This window comes from Strongylocentrotus purpuratus, unplaced genomic scaffold (genome assembly GCF_000002235.5).
Source record: "Strongylocentrotus purpuratus isolate Spur 01 unplaced genomic scaffold, Spur_5.0 spur5_scaffold_9, whole genome shotgun sequence".
In the NCBI taxonomy this organism is placed as follows: Eukaryota; Metazoa; Echinodermata; class Echinoidea; order Camarodonta; family Strongylocentrotidae; genus Strongylocentrotus; species Strongylocentrotus purpuratus.
The window spans coordinates 5,337,229-5,360,272 of NW_022145615.1; the positions used below are offsets into that span (position 1 = coordinate 5,337,229).

At 35.6% G+C, this 23,044-nt stretch overlaps 1 protein-coding gene across 1 annotated transcript in view; it reads left to right on the forward strand.

Moving 5' to 3' along the window:
* Positions 1-22,049, forward strand: part of LOC589257 (neuroblastoma-amplified sequence) — a 54,205-nt gene extending 32,156 nt beyond the window's left edge. The window contains exons 38-58 of the mRNA XM_030977029.1: positions 147-234; positions 648-782; positions 1,181-1,516; positions 2,094-2,232; positions 2,761-2,837; positions 3,461-3,764; positions 4,662-4,728; positions 5,387-5,497; positions 6,210-6,457; positions 6,877-6,995; positions 7,278-7,376; positions 7,972-8,085; positions 8,480-8,677; positions 9,187-9,386; positions 9,944-10,039; positions 11,795-11,906; positions 12,487-12,573; positions 13,244-13,383; positions 15,099-15,222; positions 18,225-18,353; positions 19,588-22,049. Coding sequence (XP_030832889.1) covers positions 147-234; positions 648-782; positions 1,181-1,516; positions 2,094-2,232; positions 2,761-2,837; positions 3,461-3,764; positions 4,662-4,728; positions 5,387-5,497; positions 6,210-6,457; positions 6,877-6,995; positions 7,278-7,376; positions 7,972-8,085; positions 8,480-8,677; positions 9,187-9,386; positions 9,944-10,039; positions 11,795-11,906; positions 12,487-12,573; positions 13,244-13,383; positions 15,099-15,222; positions 18,225-18,353; positions 19,588-19,863 — 3,199 coding nt within the window. The 3' untranslated portion in view covers positions 19,864-22,049. The remainder of the gene's footprint in view (positions 1-146; positions 235-647; positions 783-1,180; positions 1,517-2,093; positions 2,233-2,760; positions 2,838-3,460; positions 3,765-4,661; positions 4,729-5,386; positions 5,498-6,209; positions 6,458-6,876; positions 6,996-7,277; positions 7,377-7,971; positions 8,086-8,479; positions 8,678-9,186; positions 9,387-9,943; positions 10,040-11,794; positions 11,907-12,486; positions 12,574-13,243; positions 13,384-15,098; positions 15,223-18,224; positions 18,354-19,587) is intronic.
* The last annotated feature ends 995 nt before the right edge of the window (positions 22,050-23,044 follow it).

Consider the following 23,044-nt stretch of genomic DNA (forward strand, 5'->3'; position numbering starts at 1 on the left):
GGCTCTCCATAATTTTCAAGTCCAACTTTAACAGTCAAGTTTGACTTAAGATCTTTGTGAAACACCCTCCTGGTCTATTTGGTTTGTAATGTCCTCATTGCTGTTTTGAGCGTGAAGACTAATTTACATTTTCCTTTGGTCCACAGACGTGAGCTTCTTGCCTTTGCCTCAGCCTACTGTGAACCGGAAGCCTTGGTTGCTATTCTAGAAGCCAGGAACTTGCTCCTTACTCAGGTAAATTTATCTTTTTATTATGTATCTAATTTTTCAATGGATTTGTTTGGTTTGGGCCTTTTTGTGTTAATCATTTTGAATGTTTTCTTTGAGAGTTTATACATGTATACACAACTTTTGGACCCATTAATTTCCTAAAAAAAAATTAAAAAAATTATTAAAATGAAGTTAGTCTGTGGTCTAAGTTTTCCTTTTGTTAACTGAATTTAAGTCTTTTTATTATCTTCCTGTTTATCTCTTTCTAATATTTTTTCCATCAATATAGTACCACCATTTTTTATAAATCATGTACACAAATATGATAACATTGAATAGCTTTAAACATGATTTGTGCATGTTAAATGGTTGTAATAATATGTATATGCATATACACATATATTCTTCAATAATTTTCGTTATTTGTTTTCTTCCAGATTTTATATAGTAAATTGCCAGTAGAAGTGGAAGATGGCCAGAAAGGAAAGGAAGATGAGGAGGAAGAAGTTGCCATGGAAACACAAGATTCCTTACCAGAAGATACAGCAGAAGTGGAAGATGAAGGGATTGAGGTAAGTGTTAGTGTGTTGATATGAATATGATACATGAAATGTTCTTTTGAATACACAGCTCAAACTTGACACAATAGGGTTAAATTTGGGTGTCATGGTCCAGTGGATCCAGGGATCAAATCCCTGCCTCAGCATATATTTCCTAGGTCCTGTGGATAGAATCTACATTTTATTTACCATTCCTGACCAAGGTGAAGTAAAATACCTGTTGAAAGAAGTTCCTTGAATGCTTGACCGCTTTATGATAGAAGATAGACTAAAGATGGAGTATTGATGGTATTTAGGGCTTTGAATCCTTGGGGTTGAAATTAATTATAATCTGTACACTAATATTAGCACTATTGTTATTATCATCATCATCATCAACACTATTTTGCTTTGATTCTGTGTAATTGCAGAATGACTTAGAGACATCCACACAAACCATGACCAGGAGAACCCGACAGATCCTCGCCACCACTGGAGCTGCGACATCCGCTGTCCTGGCAACCACTGGTGCCGCAACCTCCGCAGTACTCGCCACCACCGGCGCCACCACCAAGGCTGTCCTTGCCAGTGTGAGCGACACCCAGTGGTGGGCGGGGACCATGCAGTTTCTTAGGCCCCTAGGGAGGGGTATGGCAGGGGACAGCCAGGGGGACACGAGCCAGGATGATGTGGAGAGGTCTGGCATTGAGAGGAGGGTGTGTCCTGCCTTCTATGAGGCCTGCTACAAGGAACCTGCCATAAGCAAGGTTTGAATATTGTCTTTGTATAATAGACGTCTTCTAATCACAAAGCCATTTTGATACATGTTCATGTATTTGTAGTGGTACATTATATTTTATCCCTGGCTACTTTAATACACCACTATTTTCTCAACATACAAATATATTAAACACAAGCAGCTCTTAAATAACACTTTCCCATACATGGAAAATATGGGAACTTACAGATATTGATCATTACACCGTCACTGCACTTTTACGTAATAGTACTTATTGGTCCCTATGTAAATGTGTCATTTGCATTGTTCTTAAATTCATCCGATTATGAATGTAAATCTAGGAATCCCACCAGAACATGTAATTATGCCTATAAAAACCCCATAAATGTTGTGTACTATAGGGTTTTCTCTCTTATAATATACATTGTACCTGTTAGTATCTGGTGAAATTCCTCAGAATACAATACAATCTTCATTAAAAAAAAGATTGAGATGATTCCAAACATTTTACAGCAAAACAGACTTAAATATTATTCCCTTGTTGTCATTACTCAAACAAGATATTCAAACATTATAATTTGCTTTTATTTGTTCTTTTTCGACAGGATGATCCTAATTATGTCAACTACCAGTGGTCATCTAGTGAGACATCACACCGGTCACTCAATGAAGCACTGCTGAGAGCCATACAGCTGAGAAGACTGACCAAAGATGACGAGTCCATGTCTGAACATGCAACTCATGGTAAGAATAATTTTTTTTTTTTTTTGGGGGGGGGGGGGAGGGGTCATTCCACATAGTTTTGATCATGAGAAATAGATACATGTATGTCATACAGTTTTATATTAAAGACTTAAACAATGGGAACACTATCATTAAGCAATCCATTCAATTTACTTTCAATTGATAAGTTTAGACTTCAAAACCCTCCCCGGTGAATGTGTCCTCGTGCAAGGCATTTTATCTACAACTATCTCTCTCAACCCAGGATTAGTAGGGTGCATGTAGGAGTTATATTTGTATGGCACAGTGTACAAATACTATCTTATCTCATAGTATCTTAAGCCAGGGTAATAATCCCTCTACTCATAAAGAACCAAAAATGTTTAGAGACATTGTTAGAATGTGTAGAAACTGACTATTATTAAACATGACTTGACATGAAAATGTGTATGAATTTGTGATAAGTGGAGAGAACATGGTCATGTATGACCAGGTAGATGGTTTTCTTATCAGTTTGTGACTTGCTACCCATTCTATGTTTCTCCACAGTACTACAACAGCTTGCCATGGATGCCTTCAAGTCAGACGTGAATCTTGCATTGGCTTATCTTCTTGCCCTTCCCAATGTAAGTTTTTAAATCTGCATGATAACTTGTTCGCTATTGTTCATATTTCTTCCAGAATTATGTCGTTTCAGAATTATGAGACGGTGTGTCCTTTATCAAGTTGTAGGTGCATTAGTCATCACTTATCAGAATGTATCCAAAAGAGAGAAATGGAGACCGGGGCCTAATTTAGAGTTGCAATAGATCTGAATGATCGATCTGAATCAATTGCAAGTTTGCAGTCTCCTATTAATAATAGTTGCGATTGATATCAATCATAAATAAGTTGCGATTATTATCAACCCTTTATAAGACAGGGCCTTGATAGGATTTATTAAAACCCAATTATATGCAATGCATTTTCCTTTTAGGCTTACATATGTACTCACTACTGAGGGCACATGTTCATTATATAACACAGAAAATGTATTGAGTAGAGATCACACATGGTATGAAAACTGGATAATCCATCAGTTGCGATTAATATCAACTCTTTATAAGACGGGGCCCTGCTGATGTAAAGATAACACTAAAACGCAATCATTCAAGTATTTGGTAATCGGTGTCCAAGTGAAGATTATTCAATGTCACTGTCTATTACAGATTTTGTTTTGGTACTAAGTGAATTCCTTTGTGTCTCGTAGCCTCTTGATGCAGACCAGTGCTTCGAGAAGATCCCTCACTCGGCCCTCTCTCTCCAGCTGGCCGCGTACTACTTCGCCCTACAAGCAACGGTGCGACTCCAGCCCATCAAAAAGGCCCAGAAGGGTCCCCCCATCTACGAGACCGCACCTCCGCAACTCATTGAGATGGTTCTCAAGCTTGCCGGTAGCAAGAAGGCCGCTGGGTGGTCTGGGGATGTCTCTGCTTTTGTAGGAAGGCTCAAACACTACGATGAGCTTCTTGCTGATCTCCTGCAGGCGCAGAGCCTTCAAGCTCTTGGAAGAGGTGAGAGTTCATTCCACATGTCTTTACAAGATTTTGTTTCTGTCTAGACCACTGAGTGCGGTAATAATGTACCTTTTGGGGCAGGTCTGGCCTGGGAAGAGGTCAGGGTCGTAGCATTTATCACAGAACCTTGTCCAATTGGTTACATCCCAATGAAGATGTAGAGGTGTTGTGGTCTAGTGGATAAGTCACCTGACTGTACATCACAAGGTATGGGGTTCAAATCCTATCCCGGCACTAATGTCCTTTGGCAAGATGTTAATCTACATTTGCCACTCTCCACCCAGGTGTCAAATGGGTACCTGGTAGGAAGCAAAGGTTAATGTAGTTTGCTCAGCATTGTGACGGCCTTTAAAATGGCGTCTGGCTGGAATGCTCCCAAGGGAGTGGAGAATGTGTGTACATTGTGTGCGGGCAAGCCTGAATCTGATGACCAGGGTAATAATATATCTGTTAAGTACTAAGAGACATTTTTGATGTATCAAGCGAAATATAAACACAGATAATTTGAATGTACCAACACGCCTTTATTTCTCCAAAAGCTGTAGGCATCTGTGCATGCAATCACAACTTTTCCCTTTTTTTTTTTACATGAACAGAGTCATAGAACATAGGGCTGTTTCTTTCAGGTAAACCCTGAATGTACATGTATCTCTTCTAGGATACTTTCATGTGTTTTCACAGATCCTTGTCCAGTTGGTTAAACCCCAATGTTTCAACTCCCCTTTGTTCCTTCAATAGCTTTACACATATATGCCTGCAATCATCACTTTTTCCCATGAACAGAGCCATGGAACATAATAGGGAAATTTAAGTAAACCCGGAATGTACATATATTTCTTGTAGGATATTATCAATGTGTATATACATTGTGTATTCTCATTTTGTTTCTACTAGGAGTGGATGTTGTACGCTTTACCAAGGACAATGAATACAAGCAGGAGACAATCCTGGGCTTGGCAATGTAAGTTCTTTTGGTCCTTTTCTCAACCTTTTCAGTGCAGATAGGATTGATTTAAATGTACAGATTCAGTCATGTCTATTCAAATTGTAATTGTTTTTAAAAAGACAAGAAAAACGCTGCTTTAAATCAATGATTTTAATAAATTTGCCTTTCATCACAAATTCTTAAGATTATAAAAAATACAATTTTTTTAAAATGTAATATGATTAAAGTCTGTGAAATGTAAGGATAGCTAAAAGTTTCGAGAATTCTTTTTATTTGTATTAAATTTCAGTTTATTTGGCATCATAAAAAACATCACAAATCATAAATACAGAATAAATAATAGGCCAGGACCTCTAAGAAGCAACTTGTGCTTGTACATGAGGCTCCATTAAAGGTAAACACAAATTAAATTGCAAAATAAACAAAAATTACTAGGTATATATATATATACATGCATTTACATGTAGCTGTTTACACTTGTACAAGCATTGCTTTTTAGTGGACCCCTCTGTTTCCAATATGTATTTCTACATAAGTGTGTAAATGTTTATGATTGACTTGTAATGGTTTGTTGGAAAAATAAATAAGTTGAATTGAATTAAATTGAATTTAGAAGACAAGAAAAAGAGATTGACCGAATAATGTAGTTTATTTATTTTCATCTGTTCTACAGGAGTCTAGAGGATGATGTGTATAATCTGTCCGTCACCCTGGCCCAGCGCTATCATCTATCGATGTGGGAGGTCCTTATGGCTCATCTAGAGTTTCTCTTCTCGGAGAGTGGGTGAGTAAGCAATCCTAGTTCCACTTACAAAACAATTTTATCTTGAGAAACAAATGTTCAAAATATTTAATCGAATTGTTAAAGTTGAATTGAATTAAATTTATTTCCACAAAACATGAAATAAAAGTGTACAAATTGATACAATGAAATGAAGTGGAGGTATATCAAAAGTTTAAATAATTAGATAGGTACACAAAGTAAAAGCTTACAAAGGTACAAACTAAAATTGAAATTACAAATATTTTCAAAATATTTAAGTATAATAACCCGCAGAAAACACGCAGAGAACGTGCAGAAAACCCATGATGTGAAATTTACATTTATCTCCATTCCGGACAAATGTTTAGAAGCAGTCAACTTGAACACATGAGTATTTTTTGTGGACCCATAATACTCCAATATCATCCCTACATGTGTGTTTCTTTTTCATCCTTTCCACCAGAATTTACAAGTTAGGGTCTAAGCTTCTACCCTCGTATTTGTACATACTTCTCTAATGATTAAAAATGATATAAATCTCATTTCGATCCCTTTGGCATCAAACCAAATATTGAGCTTTACAGTATTGTTCAAATAGTTATCCTTTCATGTCTGTTATTGACAAATCAAGGGTCAAATAAAATGATGGGAATGGTAATTTAGGCTATAATTGTGCTCCTTTACAACTCATTTACAATCATGTTTATCAAACCTGCTCATTTTTCTCTGTCAGTCTCTCAACCGCTGCCATCGAGGCTCGAAGCCACCAACTTGATCTCGTCGCCACCCTTCTCGAGAGACCGGACAATTTCTGCGAGAGGATGGAGACTTGCATCTATCCCACCATAGAGGGCTCTGATCATCAGCGTCTCATCTACTACTTCACGCTGCTGCACAAGAGCGGGGCAGAGGTCAAAGGTCAGGTCATAACCCCTGACATGCATGTCAAGCTGCTGAAGAAGATCAAGGCCGCTGCTTCAAGTAAGACAAACACCTGTCATTAATTCTTAAAGGGAAAGTCCATCCTGATATTAAGTTGGTTTTGGTGAAAGCAAGAAAATGAGGGGGGGGGGGTTAGCTTAACTTTGAGCAATATCCAATTCAAAATAGAAAAGTTATGAATTTTTGAATTTGTCATCAGTGAAACACGAATTGGGAACACTGAGATGTATCATGCGAGCTCATAGAGATGAACCGACCAGATATATGACTTTAAGAATTAGATTTTGGTTTTCATAGTAATGTTCTTAATTTTCTTTACGGATATCATCTTATGAAATTTATGTAGAGAATAGTTAGTGAAAATATTGCTTGTTTCTAAACATATACAGGTATGTCTGTAATCAATGTAGGTTATTGATTTTTATTGAATTCCTTGGTATCTTTGTCATGTTATTTAGGTCTGGATTACCGAAGACTAATGGATGGAGTCTCAGACCCGATCAATGTCATCTCACCCTCACTCATCTCGTCTAACGTCCATGTTCTTGCCAAACTAGCTCCAAAAATACCCACAAAGGTAATGGTTACACCTTGTTATGATGCTTGTCCCTTACGACCTTTCCATTACTCTGTGCTTCCCACCCTTCTCTCTCTTTGTTCATTTATTTATTATTATTATTTATTTTTGTTGCAATTGAACGATTCAATTATTTATGTAGAGCGTTAGAGTGAAGAATACTATGTGTTTTCTCTGCACTACACCATTTAAAATATGATTCTAACTATTTGATTAATCCTCTTCCATTTCAAGTGGTTGAATGTTTCGTTTTGAACCATTTTCTTGTTCATTTGTTTGTAGAATGGTGGGAATCTGACTCCATCTCAAGTGTTCCTAGCGTTCACAGTGAAAATGTTCTGGGACGGTGATCAGAATCACAAGAAAGCCCCGGAAACCACCGTAAGTTTTTAGAATTTTTTTTATCGGATTGTCACATTTCTTACAAAAACGAATAATAGAAACCTTTCAGAAACATGTTAAAAAGCTTTTATTTACTCAGAGTTACTTATGCTATTGTGTTGTTATATGCTGGAGAAAGATTTGTGTATTTTGTTTTGTATAGCGCCTTTAGTAAGTTTTTAGATAAGTGCACTTTATAAGTATGTATTATTATATTATATATATTTTTAGCTAGTGTTTGAGTATGATGAATGGGGAGATTAAATGTCTATTTTGTTTGCTAGGCTCTGCATCAGGTATACACCAAGGCTTATGTACTAAAGGGCTGTGAAAAGGGAAACTCTGTTTCATCCTCCAGGACTAAGTAATGATAAGCATAATAGTTCATATTACTTTCATGGCATTTTGCTCTAGACTGCTTTTCATTATATTGACAGTTCCATCAGATCCATTGAATCTAATTTTGTAAGAAAAAAATCCTTCATCAGATCTTCTACCTGGATACAGCATGTAATTATGCCTAAATGTAAAATGCATGTATTTCGCTGCTGCTGCAATAATCATTAATCAGTAACTCTGATATACTTCTCTGTAGGCTGAATGGCAGCATCGCTATGAGGCATGTGGAGAGTTCTTTGGTCGACTAACCATCTCAGACTTCCTGGATTTCATCAAGAGGATCGTCTTCACTCAGAAGTCACTGGAGAAAGTAAATTTGTCTGAATTTGTATTTTATACCCGAGTGCTTAAATTAGAAGTAAATGCTGAACCAAATCATCAAAATGGTTTAAATTTTTAGAGATTTGTTCTATAACACATACAAAAGCTACATTTCTCTGACACTTGCAATGTGTTTGGTTTTATCTTTCTCAAATGATTGACAGAAGCTGCATTGGTGATCACCGCTTCTTAAATGCCAGACAGCTAGTCTGGCATTTACCACCTGAAACAGTATCTTCTGTCAATCCTTCTGTGGTACCACCTGTACAGATGAAAGTTATTTGGAACATGTGGCTTTAAGTCGTATCTGTGGGACTTGATAATAATATTGTACAAATTGTTGAATTCATTTAATCAATTTTTGTTTGTTTGTTTGTTTGCAGCTGTCTCTGGAAAGCAGGCAGAACTTGGTTAGTCGTGCCATCAAGTTTGCCAAACAGCAGGGGTCAGGCAAGCAGAAGTTTGCAGGGGAGAGCAGTGAAAACATTGTCAAATCATGCATTCAAGGACTACAGCAGTACCAAAAACATCTACAGACTCTCAACACAGAGGGAGTACTCCAAATCGAGCAGTTTGATCAGGTACGATAGATAAATGCATCATTTATTTTCCCCAGATTTGTAACACATTGGATCATATTTCCTTTTGCTATGAAGATCGTGCCTTAAAGATAAGCTTAATATTTTTGATGGCATGTTTGTCTCATGGTTGTATGATAAATTGCATTTTTTTTTTTTTTTTAGATCATTAAACTTGTTGATGTGATGATAATCAGATGATAATGTAATGTCTTACATTGTAAAATAAATTATAATATTGTTGTTACCACGTTGTTCACATGATATACATTTTACAATCACATTTAACATAAATACTTAAAATTCATTGATATATGCTCTTATAACCCTCAGTGATCAACTCTATTATTTGCCTTACATTAAGTTTATCCTTGTATAGATTCTAACATGTTTTGAAAGCCTGTTGGGAGCTTCTAGGATGCCAAAGCAGCTATTGTTGAAGAAGCATGCATCAATTTTGAAAACATTCAGTAAACCAGTTTATTAATTAATTTTTTTTTAAATCATTAAAGGACAATTCAACAAAATTCTATGAGCAGTACGACTTGTCAAGAGGTGAGACAGAGGTCATGAAGACAGTCTTTGCGTCCCTGCTCTGCTGCGGAGTTCCGGTCTCGCTCCTAGACCAGGCCCTGACTGGATCTACGATCACTAGATGGACTGCCCTCTCAGTCACAAGGGACGCTATAAGAAGGATATTAGCAGCCATCAAGTGAGTATTATTGTTGTAATCAGCTTAGATTTGCCTTTTTGTTTCACAATGTACTGAAATCATTCATAATAGCCAACTTCAGTCAGTTATTCAGTCAATCTTATCTTAGCAACGACCAGTGTATAAAGACTAAATGTTGTTCTCAATGTGCTTCTCAATGAAGCCTGAATAAAAGGGGACCTGAACATAGAGTTTAAAGACCATCTGTATACATGTATAAAGACCACTTTTCATGTTTCCCTTGATCAATCTTTATATACGTTTGTGAGTGTATTACACATGAAAATCTAAAGATTTTAACAAATTTACTTTCGCTCTTTCTTTTTTATTAAAAAAAAGGTATTCATATTTCCCCAGTTCTCAGAAATGATTATACTTGAACTTCATATCACTTATGTTTAAAGATATTCGGATTAAATAGTTTATTTATTTCCAGAGAACCTGAATTGTTGTTACTTATGGACTTTAATAGAGTTTATGCCCCTTTTTGCTCTAAACAGATGATTTTGTGTTGAATAGCTCTGACTGTTTGATATATCTTGATCAAATCTTTTTAGGAGTGGAGATAGCGTAGAAGACATTGACATTGAGGGGAGACCCATGGACTTCTTGAAGAAAATCACACTGGAGGTCCAGAGACACAAACAAGAAGGGTGAGTAGTTATTCTGTTTTCATCTGTTTTTCTTCTAATTACCTAATGTCTGTACCGTATTTGCCGGCGTAAAGGCCGCAGTATTTTTGGAAGAGAAAATATCAAAAAGTCGGGGTGCGGCGTATACGCCGAAACAGTAAAAATCGCAAGTCAAAACAGCACGTCCATTATTTGTAGGCAACTTCATACAAAAAATATATTAACAAAATTGACTTGAAAACACATCGGACAAGATCTAGTCTGAACCACGTCAGCAGCAAATTTGAAGAAGTTATCTTTTTAATCGTTGTGCAACCAAAGAAATAAGAAGAAAACTGACCAGAAACTCGTACTTGTAAAAATGTCCTTGGCTTAGACAGCGCATGGCCCGGTAACCAAAATCATACCTCGCTCACACACTCTGTGGTGGGGAGCTACCGGGCTGGGAGTTGCAACAAATCCAACGCAGCTTCGGAGATTCACAGCGCAATCGTCAGATAATTCTGAATTATAATTGAGACTATCTAATTAATTAAAACGACAAACTAACCTCGGTAGATCTCTAATAACAATACAAAAGCTTGTTTATTTTCTCCATTTGGCGGTATGATAGGGGTAAGACCGGATAACATTATGGCCACAGCTTGGTTATGGCAGGCCATTCATGTTTCTGTATGCATGCGAAGCGCCCTCTAGTGTCCAATGAATGTGCTAATCTGCCTAAAAATCGATGAAGATTTGCTAAATTACGATCATTTTTTAGGTAAACTTCCTGTAAATTTATAAAATGATTGATAATTTTGGTATTAGTTTGGAGGAAAAATAGAGTTCTACGAGAAAATTATGATTATTTTCTTTGGTCCGTTTTTTTTTTTTTCCTTTTTTTGTTTGTTTTGTTTTGTTTCTCTCTCTACGAAATGTCAAAGTTGGGGGTGCGGCCTATGCGGCGGTGCGGCCTTTACGCCGGCAAATACGGTACTGCTGTACTTTCCAATTTCTTAGTGGATTGATGTGTATGTCCATTTTAGTTCATACAACCACAGTCATACAGTTTACTCAATGTTTGTGTCTATTTCGACTGGCAGGCCATGACTTTTTGTCTTTTTATGCCAATTAAATGGTTGATTCCAGTGGTTGATCACTCAATAGAATCAAGGACTTTGTTACATCTTATGCTATCTATTAGTTTAAAGAGAAGGTTGAGTTCTGGGAAGAGGTGAAAAATAATTTGTGGGCGTTATCATTCTTATTATGCAAGTGTGGAAGAACATCAGATAAGACATGTTCCCTGAAAAAAATGGCTCTTCGAATGCTATTATATTCTAAATATGTCATGTAACATCGTAAAAATCCAGGGTAGGATTTTTAGGCCATGTGTTTGTGTAGTCCCATATACATCTTTCTGTGTACAGTGTTTGTAACTTTACCAAGACTTTGCCAAATTTCTTATCATTTTGATGACTCCAGAACCTTGCAATACACACAAATTCTTATACCGTATGCTAGATGATCAACCTTTTCTGGTCGATTCCACACCATTTCTTTCACAATGCAATCACATGACCAGAACTCAACTTCATCTTTGACATGTAGTTTCGTCTCTAAGGTAGATAAATTAACTTCCATAATTATCTTTTTCTCTGTTCTTTGAAAACTGTCTATGTTTCAAGAAATGCAGAAGATTTGGAGTTTGTTTGAATTCCATGAAGCACTTTTGATGTGATTTTGACTCTAACATCAAATTTGCATTTTGTTTTCACCCATCACGTTATGCAGAGGTAACAACACAGTAACTGCAAATCATGTATTGGATGAGTTACGGCCTTTCTGCAGTGACATGTCGGTGGCAGTAGAACCCAGAGTTGAAATACTGCAGCTTTTAGAGGAGGTATGTTTCATGAAAGGACTTGTTGTTAAAGAGAGAAGAAAAAAAAAAAGTAAAAAAGAACAAGAAAGAATCCTCAGAGAAATTGAGATATGAAAGAGAAGAGCATTTGGTAGTGGGAGAGGGGAGGAGAAAACAGAAGAAGCAAACTCCTTGTAGGTGTGTTCTTTTCTAACCTTAATGAGTGACAGTGTATATCTGTCTTGGAGTTGTAATTTTGTGGACCATTTCCTGTCATTTTCAAGATTTTAAGGATACCAGAGGAAATGAAAAATCACAACCCCTTTGTTGCAATATGTAAGCTGATGTAAATTATGGACATACATAAACACTTGTAGGTGTAATTCATATATCTAGTTTAAATTTCTGTAAAGAAGGCAACGCCTTACATATTTGCAAAGCCTGAACAAATGGGCAACTAAACATGAAATCAACAATACCAGCTTTTTAGGAATAGCAAATAATAGACAGAAATGGAGGGCCATGACCACCGATGTCTGTATTACAGACCTGGCACTTGATGATGATGATGAAAGAAAATTCTGTAAACCTTATGTCGTTGTTATTTGTGACTTTCCTCCAGACTTTCCCTTTGAGTAAGGATGACACTCAGTTACTCTTGTTCTACAGAACCCAAGCGATTGTCAGCGGTGCCTGGACGGATATCAAGGTAAAGAAACAAGCTGCGATTCATATATTTTAGAATGATGTGTAAATAAAATTATTTGATAATATAAAGTATGACCTGTGAAGACTGAGATCTGTATTAAAATCAAATGGGTAGCTGAAAAGAATTTTATTTAGCTACTTATATCATATTCTTTGGTTGTTTTATGAGAAATACATGTCTAATTCTTTAAAGGAAAATAATGTTATACCATGGCAACGGTCAAAGACATAATTTAGAAAAATGGCAATAGGTAGATTTGTTTCAGCTCCCTAAAATAGGGGAAATGCACATAAAATCAGATTCTACAGAAATATTTTAGTACACTTTCAATTTGTATGATCTGCATATGCTTCATGCAATACAATGAATGGATTTTAAACATACATGTACATGTTAGTGTTTTATGCTGGCGGCAAATCAAATACATCGAATCATCGAACAGGAATTTTTTGTTTTTTGTACAAGAATTGTGTAATTGATAACAGTTCTTTAGAAATATACATATATATGGAATGTAGATTTACTGTAGATTTATAAGCAGCCAATATTTGGGTTAGTAAGATGACAAAAGAGGATATTTGTATTAGACTCACAAGTCTCGTCCAACTTTCAAATGTCCTTTGTCTCATCAATTGAAATTTTTGTTACATTTTCCATTTACTATCCCCAGGTAACCGAAGAGGATGTAGTCTCCGAAGCCAGTCGTCTCAACCTCTTCCAGTCTCTCCTCTCCTGTAGTGCTTCTATGGACCAGCTGGTGGCTCTCACTAGTCTGCTTAAACAATGGCCTGTATTGGAGACTAATTTTAGGTGAGTCATGTACATATTGGTGTTACATTTTCACATGTTTTGTGTGCTGGGCTCTAGATGAAGACAGTGTTCCAATCACCGGCCAAGCTACCAAGGCAAAAAAAGACTAATAAATGAACATATAACTAAGTAGACTTAACAAGAACTATTAAAGGTGCTGTTCCACACATGAATACGTCCTTCTTTGGGGAATATGTTCATACATCCATTTTAACAGATTTGCTAATGCATGTTGAAAAATGTTAAGGAAAGGGTTTGTGTTGGATAGAAACATTCTTTTGCTTCTTTTGAAGTTCTATGTCTTTCTGCAATTAGGACCTATAAAACTTGAAGTAAACCTCAAAGTACTTGACATCCAACAATTCAAAAGAGATTAACTTTGTAATTTATCACCTCATGTTCAAATATCCTGTATGTAGTACTTTTACTTACAATACTGCATGGTGTTATGGAGGGCTTAGAGTGCATTATAAAGTGGGGTTCATCTCAAGAGAATTAGTTGAGTGTGTTTATGATCTGCTTTAAGGGTGAGAGTGCTTTATTTATTCCTGATTCCTGGGAGAGGATTTGTGTGAGTTTTCCTTTTCTCTGATTTTGATTGCTGTACCCTGGTATTCTCAGGAGAATACTCATAACGTCTCTATGCACTTTACACTTTGCAAAATACAATATTGGGTTCAGTGTAATGCATTATACATTTTAAAAATCTTTTGACGAACAGAGAAGTAGGAATGCTTTAGGTCTTTGTTGCATGCAACTATTTAAGTTTTCACTAGCACTTTCTATCCAGTCTCACTTAAAACAGCTTGCATTTTGCCCAAGGAAATTTTTTTCAAAGGTAATTTTGCCTTGCTATGTATGAACAAGGGGATTTGATGCTGCTCTGCATGCGATCGCACAGAAGCGAGGAGAGTTATGTGTACAACCCCAAAACAGAATTCTTCACCAATATTTCGAGAGTATGTGTGATTTTTGTAAGTTTGCCTGTCAAGTTTTGTGGCTTTCTTATTAAGGGATAGTTGAGTTTTGTTGCAGAGGGCGCTACACAAAATAATTTTTTTGTGAGATAATGAAAAACTGAGTGTCAAATTTGAAAGACTGAGTGTCAAATTTGAAAGAATATACAACTTAAATGACAAAAATCATATTTGTTTGATCAAAATCGGTTCAGAGATGGCTAAAATATCCATAAATGTAACCATTTCTAAAATTTGTGGTGCCCCACAAATATTTTGTAATTTTTGAACCAGCCATTAAAAATGTTGAAAATATGTTTGTTCCAGCCAATGCCAATATTGGCGTTTTGTTGGCTTTTTTGTGATGGTTACAATACGCACAACCTGCGTACAACCCGCACATAACCTGCGTAAATCCTGTGTATTTGTTATTATTAATTTATTAATTAATTAACAATCACCATAATTTTTGTAAAGTGGAGCTGAATTGGTATGATCGTATTGAATCGAAATTCACACATTTTGGGGTCTAAAATTACCTTCTTAGCAATTTTAGGTTCTAAATGGGGCTAGAAATGTCAATAATAAGAATAAGAGCAGTAACCATGCAGTTTGAAGGCATTTGCGGTCTTAAACAAGAACTTGACTATCCCTTTAACGTTTTTCTCACACTTCAACAAACTGTGGACATTATTTATAACCATGCATATACATGTAAATGTCATAACATTGGGATGTGTTCTTTGATTTCCTGCACAGTTCACCATCTGAAGAACCATGGGTGCAGGTCATCTCCAAGATGACAAGTTATCCAGAGTTCAAAGGTCAATTGGTCGTTGACCTCATGAGAGAACAACAAGAGACACATCCATTATCATCTCGGGTAAGGAAAAGATTGATTGAATTTTCATATGTAATGGAAATGTCATAAATTGACTGAAAGGCATCGTTTAACAATGTTAAATCTGAGATGCATGGCCCTACGTATTATCAGTGTCTGTGATATGGTGTAATATTGAAGCCCTCATGAAGATCATGAAGTACCTCAAAAAGTAAAAATCTTTGAGTGACCGGTTTTACCATACTCATTGTCCCATACTTTTTTTACTTTTCTCATACTCATAGACTAGTGTTAAAAAAAACGTTTTGCTAACGGTTTTTGAAATTTCGATTTCCAATCATAAATATCTTGATAATTAGACAGGCGATCGGCTTGTAAACGTCATGGGGTTCCTGACTGACCTAAAGGTTTATAATTATCATTGCAGCATGAGCTAAATCCAGGATTTTGTTTCAGAATCTAGACAAAGATACCCAATCCTTTTAAAATTATACAAAACACCCTTTCCCCTCTGCAACAGTGAAGATCAATTCATGTTCTATGTAAAAGGCTCTTTGCACTTGTTGAAGAACATTGTCAGTCGCATAGTTCTTTTGGTCAAATTTATCCTTTCTAGATATTCCATAAAGGTTTTATAGAAACAAAAAAATTATGCTTGTACGTGTAAAGGTCAAAGTGGGCTTATTGACTCAAGGGTAGAATTTTCTGAAGTGGTTTTGAACATGTCATATTAGGATATCTTTATGTAGGTACTTGTTGAAATAAAAGAAGTCTTTTTTTTTCTTTTCATGATGGTGCTGATTACTTGTAAATTTGTGCAGTTTTATTGGACATACATTTACATGTACATGCATTTGCAGTCAACAACTGAATTATTCATACTCTTACCATGTTTTGCAGTTTTTCACGTATGTGAATGAATTAATTTGTTCTGATTTCTTTTTTCGTGAGACTGTGACATATTAAAGCTTACATCCATATGCATTCAACAAAGGCCCTAATTCAACCAGCAAAAGTTGCTTTCTTAATTTATGAAATTTCTGAAAACATCAAATTTACAGTGGGTATCAATAACTTAGTTGTTAACTGTATAGAATTAGATAAAGGGCTATCATGTATGTGTTCTTATTATAGGCTTCCATGTACTCATGTATATACTAGCAAATAAGAATGATCAAGTTTATCTTTACGACAAACAAACGGGACATTTCCAATTATTTTACTGAACATTCACTTTCATTGTATAATACAACATCTTAAAATCTTTAAACTCACACTACATTTCTCAGGCTTATATCACTATAAAAAAGATTGTACTTTCAATTTATGTAAGCTATTGACTCTACCAAAGCACTGAGGTCAAAGCTTGTTTGCCTTGTCATCAAGTAGATCTCAACGGTGCTTGTGCATACCACTCATCTCTAATGTTTACTCTGCCGCCAGTCCATATGGGTGCACTCTAAAAATGTGAAGACTTCCTGTAGCGGACATTCTCTTACATTTAGAGATGTTTGCATTTTACTTTTTATGATTATTGTTTCACAACCGAATGTCAATTCTTTCATTTCCTGTTCTCTACTCTGTTTAATTTTTCCCTCTTTTTTTCTTCTCCATTTCATCCGTATATAGAAATTAAGTTTTACTTGTTATTTCATGACGATATTGTTTACAGGATTTCATACATTTTTGCAATGATTCTTTTCCGTATAGTATCAATATTGTCCCATCTTTTTCCCTTCTCTGTTTTCTTCTCCTTGACTCTATGACTCTTCTATTCTTTCTTTTTCATTATTTTTCCTTGCTATTTTTATCCTTGTCATTTCTCTTTATCTCCAGTCTACTATTTACGTTACACTTCATTCTGTTTCTTATCATCTCCCGCCTATTACGCACCCTTCCACCATCTTGATGACTCCCCCTAACTCTCTCTTCCTCCCCTCTGTCTCTCTAGATATCTATCTCTCTGTGTCTGTCTGTCTCTGTCTGTCTCTGTCTGTCTCTCTCTCTCTCTCTCTCTCTCACCCTCTCTATACCTCAGCCACTCACTATGTCTCTCTATCTCTTTGTGTCTGTCTCTCTTTCTCTCCCCCTCTCTCTCTCTGTCTATCTCTCTGTATGTCTCTCTCTCTCTCTATTTGTGTGTGTGTGTGTGTTTCTCTCTATCTATCTATCTGTCTGCCTGTCTCTCTCTCTTTATCTCTCTCTCCCTCTCACTCTATCTCTGTGTCTGTCACACACTCTCTCTCTTTCTGTCTGTTTGTCTGTCTCTCTCTCTCTCTCTCTCTCTCTATATATATATATGTATATATATATATTTGTGTGTGACTCTGTCTGTCTGTCTCTCTGTGTCTGTCTATCTCTCCCTCTCTCTGTCTGTATGTCTGTCTCTATCTGCCTCTCTCTCTCTCTCTCTCTCTGTGTCTCCCTCTCTACAGTCATCCTGTCCCTTCTCAATGTCCCTCTTACACACTGTGTCTTCTCTCTCCCCCACTCTCCCTTTTCATCTCTGTACATATCCTTCTTTATCTGCTTCCCTCTCCCTATCTACCAGAATCTAGTGTCATCATTTTCCCCTACAAAATGATCCCCTCCCTCGTTATATTTAGTTCATCTTTGTTTGTTCAGATATGATTACCCTCTCATTTAATTTGTTATCCTTTATTGTCTTCCAGTGCTATCTAAACAAATCTAGTGGAGACTTGCCATTTTGTACGCTGTATCAATTTAGTCATCTGTAGGCAAAATGATCCCCTCCCTGTTTTTCTTTCATCGACCACTGCAAGTTCTTATTTAAAGCCCATCTGTACTAATTTATAGGAGGGATTAGACCACCCTGCAAGGTCACTGGACAGGTGGTTATCTCATCAACTCAGCTCTCAATTAACATAAGAAAAAGAGGATCATGGGGGACCAATGGTCACTGATTAGGCATTGTTTTCTACATAGAGGGAGCAAGTAGCTACAAGTAGTGCAGTGTGGCTTTAAGTTTTCTTTCATGTGATTACATGTAATATATGTTCTTATCTTTACATGTTGTTTTCCAGTGCATCAGTGCAGTCTACAAGAACCTTGTGGTGACCGGCCACCATCTAGCCTCTATCAAGGTAGTACTCATCACCAAGCAGAGTGATCTCTACAAAGCTATCCTTGACTACATGCAAGTACCAGCACAAGTAAGCATTATATTCAGCATTGTGACTAAAAGAATTATAGACATATTTCTAAAACTATCATGCTACTAATTGTAGTATTGTAGTGTTAGAGATTGGTTTTAAAGATAATATCATACTGTTATAAAGATAATATCATACTGTTATAAAGATAATATCATACTCTTATAAAGATAATATCATACTCTTATAAAGATAATATAAAGAAAATATTATACTGTTATAAAGAGAATATGATACTGTTATAAAGAGAATATTATACTGTTATAAAGAGAATATTATACTGTTATAAAGAGAACATTATACTGTTATAAAGAGAATATTATACTGTTATAAAGAGAATATTATACTGTTATAAAGAGAATATTATACTGTTATAAAGAGAACATTATACTGTTATAAAGAGAATATTATACTGTTATAAAGAGAATATTATACTGTTATAAAGAGAACATTATACTGTTATAAAGAGAATATTATACTGTTATAGAGATGATATTATACTGTTATAAAGAGAATATTATACTGTTATAAAGAGAATATTATACTGTTATAAAGAGAATATTATACTGTTATAAAGAGAATATTATACTGTTATAAAGAGAATATTATACTGTTATAAAGAGAATATTATACTGTTATAAAGAGAATATTATACTGTTATAAAGAGAATATTATACTGTTATAAAGAGAATATTATACTGTTATAAAGAGAACATTATACTGTTATAAAGAGAACATTATACTGTTATAAAGAGAACATTATACTGTTATAAAGAGAATATTATACTGTTATAGAGATGATATTATAATGTTTTAATGTCTTTATTGGTTTGTCTAAGTGGTAAAAAAAAAAACTGTAATCAATTTCTTCCCAATGTCATTGAAAGCTATAAAGTACATGTGTAATCAGGTGTTTCTTTGTTTCCAGACAAATCTATTTCCATTCTAAATGTCGTGCCCTTTTTAGAATTACCTATTGAATGCTTCTTTATTTTGTTCTTCATTACAAAGAGAGAATGTAATATTTTGTAATTGTATTTTTAGAATCAAGTTTATATTTGAGTAACAGTTAACATATTGGTAGAAACTACAGAAATGTATACAGTGAAAATTTAATGATAAAGATCAATACCAGACAACTTATTTCATTAAAATGTAGATAGTTTAGAGTGAACCTCTTTATAGAGTGTCCAAAAAATTAAAAATTGAGTCATTTTCTGATTGTATTTACCAGTTTTCTGAGGATTCTTTTGATGAAGAGCTCCTTCAACTCTTCATCACCCGATCCTTCGCTCGCCAAGTCGCCGAAACGCCTTACTATCCACCGCTGGCCGACTTCCTCCTCACTTCATGTCAAAGGTCAGAGGTCACAGAAATTGCCCGGCAACTGAAGGATGCGGGCCATGAGCCCGAGGCAGCATCACTGTTGCTACGGCAACGCACGACTCATCCAGCACTGGGGACGCTGGATACTGCTCTAGCAGCTGTCAAGTATTGGTTTAAGAAATAAAGTTTTACCCCTTTTCCTTGAAAAGACGTTTATTTGTGTGTACACGTATATGAATGCAAACATTCTTACCTTCCTAAATCATGAGGAGTATTGATAAATCTTGTTTGAAACTCTTCCCTAGCTGGTATTTACAATCACAGATTTTATAATTTAACTTTATTTGTCATAATGGAGAAATTGAAAAATCTGTATTTCAAGATTTGGTAAATTTCCTTTGGTATTTTGTTTTTGTAGAGAGTAAATTAGATCATTAGGCGAGACAATTGTTATTTCTTTATGCATTCCCTTTATTTTGATCTTGCTGAATAATAGATTTGTTCTGAAGGATCAGCACAAATCTAATTATTTCCTTTCTTTTCAATCATTTTTCTTCATTGTACATGTTAGGGTATGTGCATAGACTTGTATAGAGGTGTGTACAGGAAAGAGACATATATAAATAAAATACATATAAAAAGAGAGATAATACCAAAAGAATGTATGAACCTTGATTAAAAAATTCCTTGCTGAGAGCAATCAATGTCCTATAACAGTATTTTATCTTATATTCATTTAAAATGTTATCAATGTATAGATTGGTTTGTAAGTTGTAACTTATGCTGTATGAAGTATACTGCCAATGAAGGGAACTTGTTATCAAAATATAGATTTGTTTGTAAACTGTAACTAAGTTGTATGAAGTGCACTGAAAAAAGGGAACTTGTTGAAAGCTCTGCACTTAGTGCTTTATGGAAATTTCATTATGACATGGACATACAATCAAATTGTAGGGACCTTTTGGAACGTGTGTATTGTACCACATATGTAGAAACTTAATAGAAGGAACCCCTGCTTTGTTTTCACTTCATGATGAGTCATAACCTGTATAGAAAGGCCAAAACCAAAGTAGGTTTCCTTACTTTTCTATTAAGTCTTGACTACATTGTAGCTGTGTGATGATTGAATATAACTCCTCAAACTTCACAAGGAGGCCTCCCTTTTGAGTTTTCAAATCTCTAGTATTGATAATTGCAAGTTTCATCTGTGACAGATTCATATATTGCATGACTTATTTGCCAATATATGAATAAGTAATGGTGAAATCATTACTGAACCTACCATTTACAATCACAGCTAAGAAATAATTCATGTTATGAATCTTAGAGTGATTAGAATTTTGAAGTCCGAAATGAGAACGGTGTTGTTGGAAGGAGAAAATTCCAGCTGGACAGATATCCATGAGGTATCTTTTCCTCTCATAGTTTCGGAGCTAATTCATGAAAGCTGTTTGATTTGAATTAGTCTGAAAGCAAGTAGATATCAAGGAAAAACACATTTCAACAATGACAATCACTATTTTTTTTAAATTGTAACATCTTAAGTTTCATAGAAGTCAGTATCATCAGTATGAGAGCAGAGAATCACAGATCAATCATGTTTCTAAAGATATTAAAAGAAAGAATTTAACTTTCTATAACTGCAATTGTAAATGTTTTACATCTTTATGTTTGCCCTCCCTTATCCCCTTCCCCTCCCCTCCCCCTCCCCTTCCCCTTCCCCTCTCCCTCCCCCTCCCCTCCACATTACTTATGATATATCGTTGACTTGAACCATGAAAAACAAAAAATGATATTCAATCTTTGAAATACAACCTGTCCAGATAAAAGGTCATGTGTATGTTTGTCACTTAGGAGGTCTGCGTGCACGGTTTAAATTTTTTGTTTGTTATCAACCAAAAATTGTTAACCGATAGAGTGGTAACCTGAAAAAATGTGCTGGATTTGAATGAGTTAATATTGCATGTTGAAGTGAACATGAAACCATCATAAATTTATGCCAAGTATAATGTTTAGGATGACAATGCATAGAATTGGGCCCTCATTTTGACAAAATCTACTTTTCATTTATGTTAATTCATTCTTTTGCCTGTTTTACAAACTAAAGTGCAATAAATAGAAACAAGAATTTCTGACCTATTTCAAAATGACATCGATGATTTCCGTTTGTGTTTATCCAACTTCGGTTGCAAGCTAAGTGGTACCCAGGATTGAATTTATAGATTATGATTAAAGATTTATTGCCAATCCTTGTTCATGCCACTTCCCCTTCTTTGTACCTTTTAAGTTGTATTCAGGAATAGAAATGTAGATTATTATAAAAAATGTATGCCCTCTAATGCCATTAAATATTCATGTACGTCTATTGTATTGGCTTTGGGGTGCACCTGTACTGTATTCTGAGTGGAAATGGAAAAGGATTTGAAGGAAAGATTAATTGATGTTTGTTGAGGGTAAGAAGGGCTTTAGTTTATTGTATTTTACATTCATTTAATGCCCTTTTGGCTCTCAGCAGATCATGTGTAGCTGGATGATAAATAATGGGAAGGATTTTAAAGAGAGAGAGAGAGAGAGAGAGAGAGAGAGAGAGAGAGAGAGTGAGTGATTAGAGGCACTTAGAACTAGTGAAAGGAGATAAAGTGAGGGGAATATGGTGAATGTGGATTTGTCTGATGTGTTAGTTGAAAGATTGTCATGCATGGGAGTAAAGTAATAGAGAAATGCAAAAACTGGGGGAGAGAGGGAGAGAAACAGAGCCATGGACACGAGAGAGAGGGGGAGAGAGCGTGAAAGGGGCAAACAGAGAGAGAGGGGGGGGGGGGGTGAAAGATGGTGTGTGGCATTGTGTGAATTATTCTATAGGAGTTGAAGATTGTGAAAAGGAAAAGTAACGGAAATAGGTAGAGGAAAAATATAAAGCTGAGGGAGAGAGAGAGAGTTATATATACAAGGAAAGGAAAATTATAGAACAAAATAGAGAAAAGTGGGAGACGTTGAAAGAAGAAGGGCGGATCACAGAGATGAAAGTGTGCGAAGAGAGAAATCTGTGATTCGAGGAAGGTGAACAAAATGACTTGAACTTGTTAAAGAAACTGGCATAGGAGTAAATATTGAGATAAAGGAGAGAGATAAAGTGTGGCAATGGTTATTAAAAGATAGCTATCAGTTGATTTAGTTTTGATATTCACCTCTTTCCTCGCAAAAGACTAACATCGTCATGGCGTGGTATATTATTTGTATTCCATGGCATGGGGGCTGATTGTGTACTCTATTTTCTATAGGCCCAATTTCAATATTCTCGATATCATGATCTATTCGTCTCTCTTTCTGTCTTTCTCTCCCCCCCCCCCCCGTCTCTCTCTCTC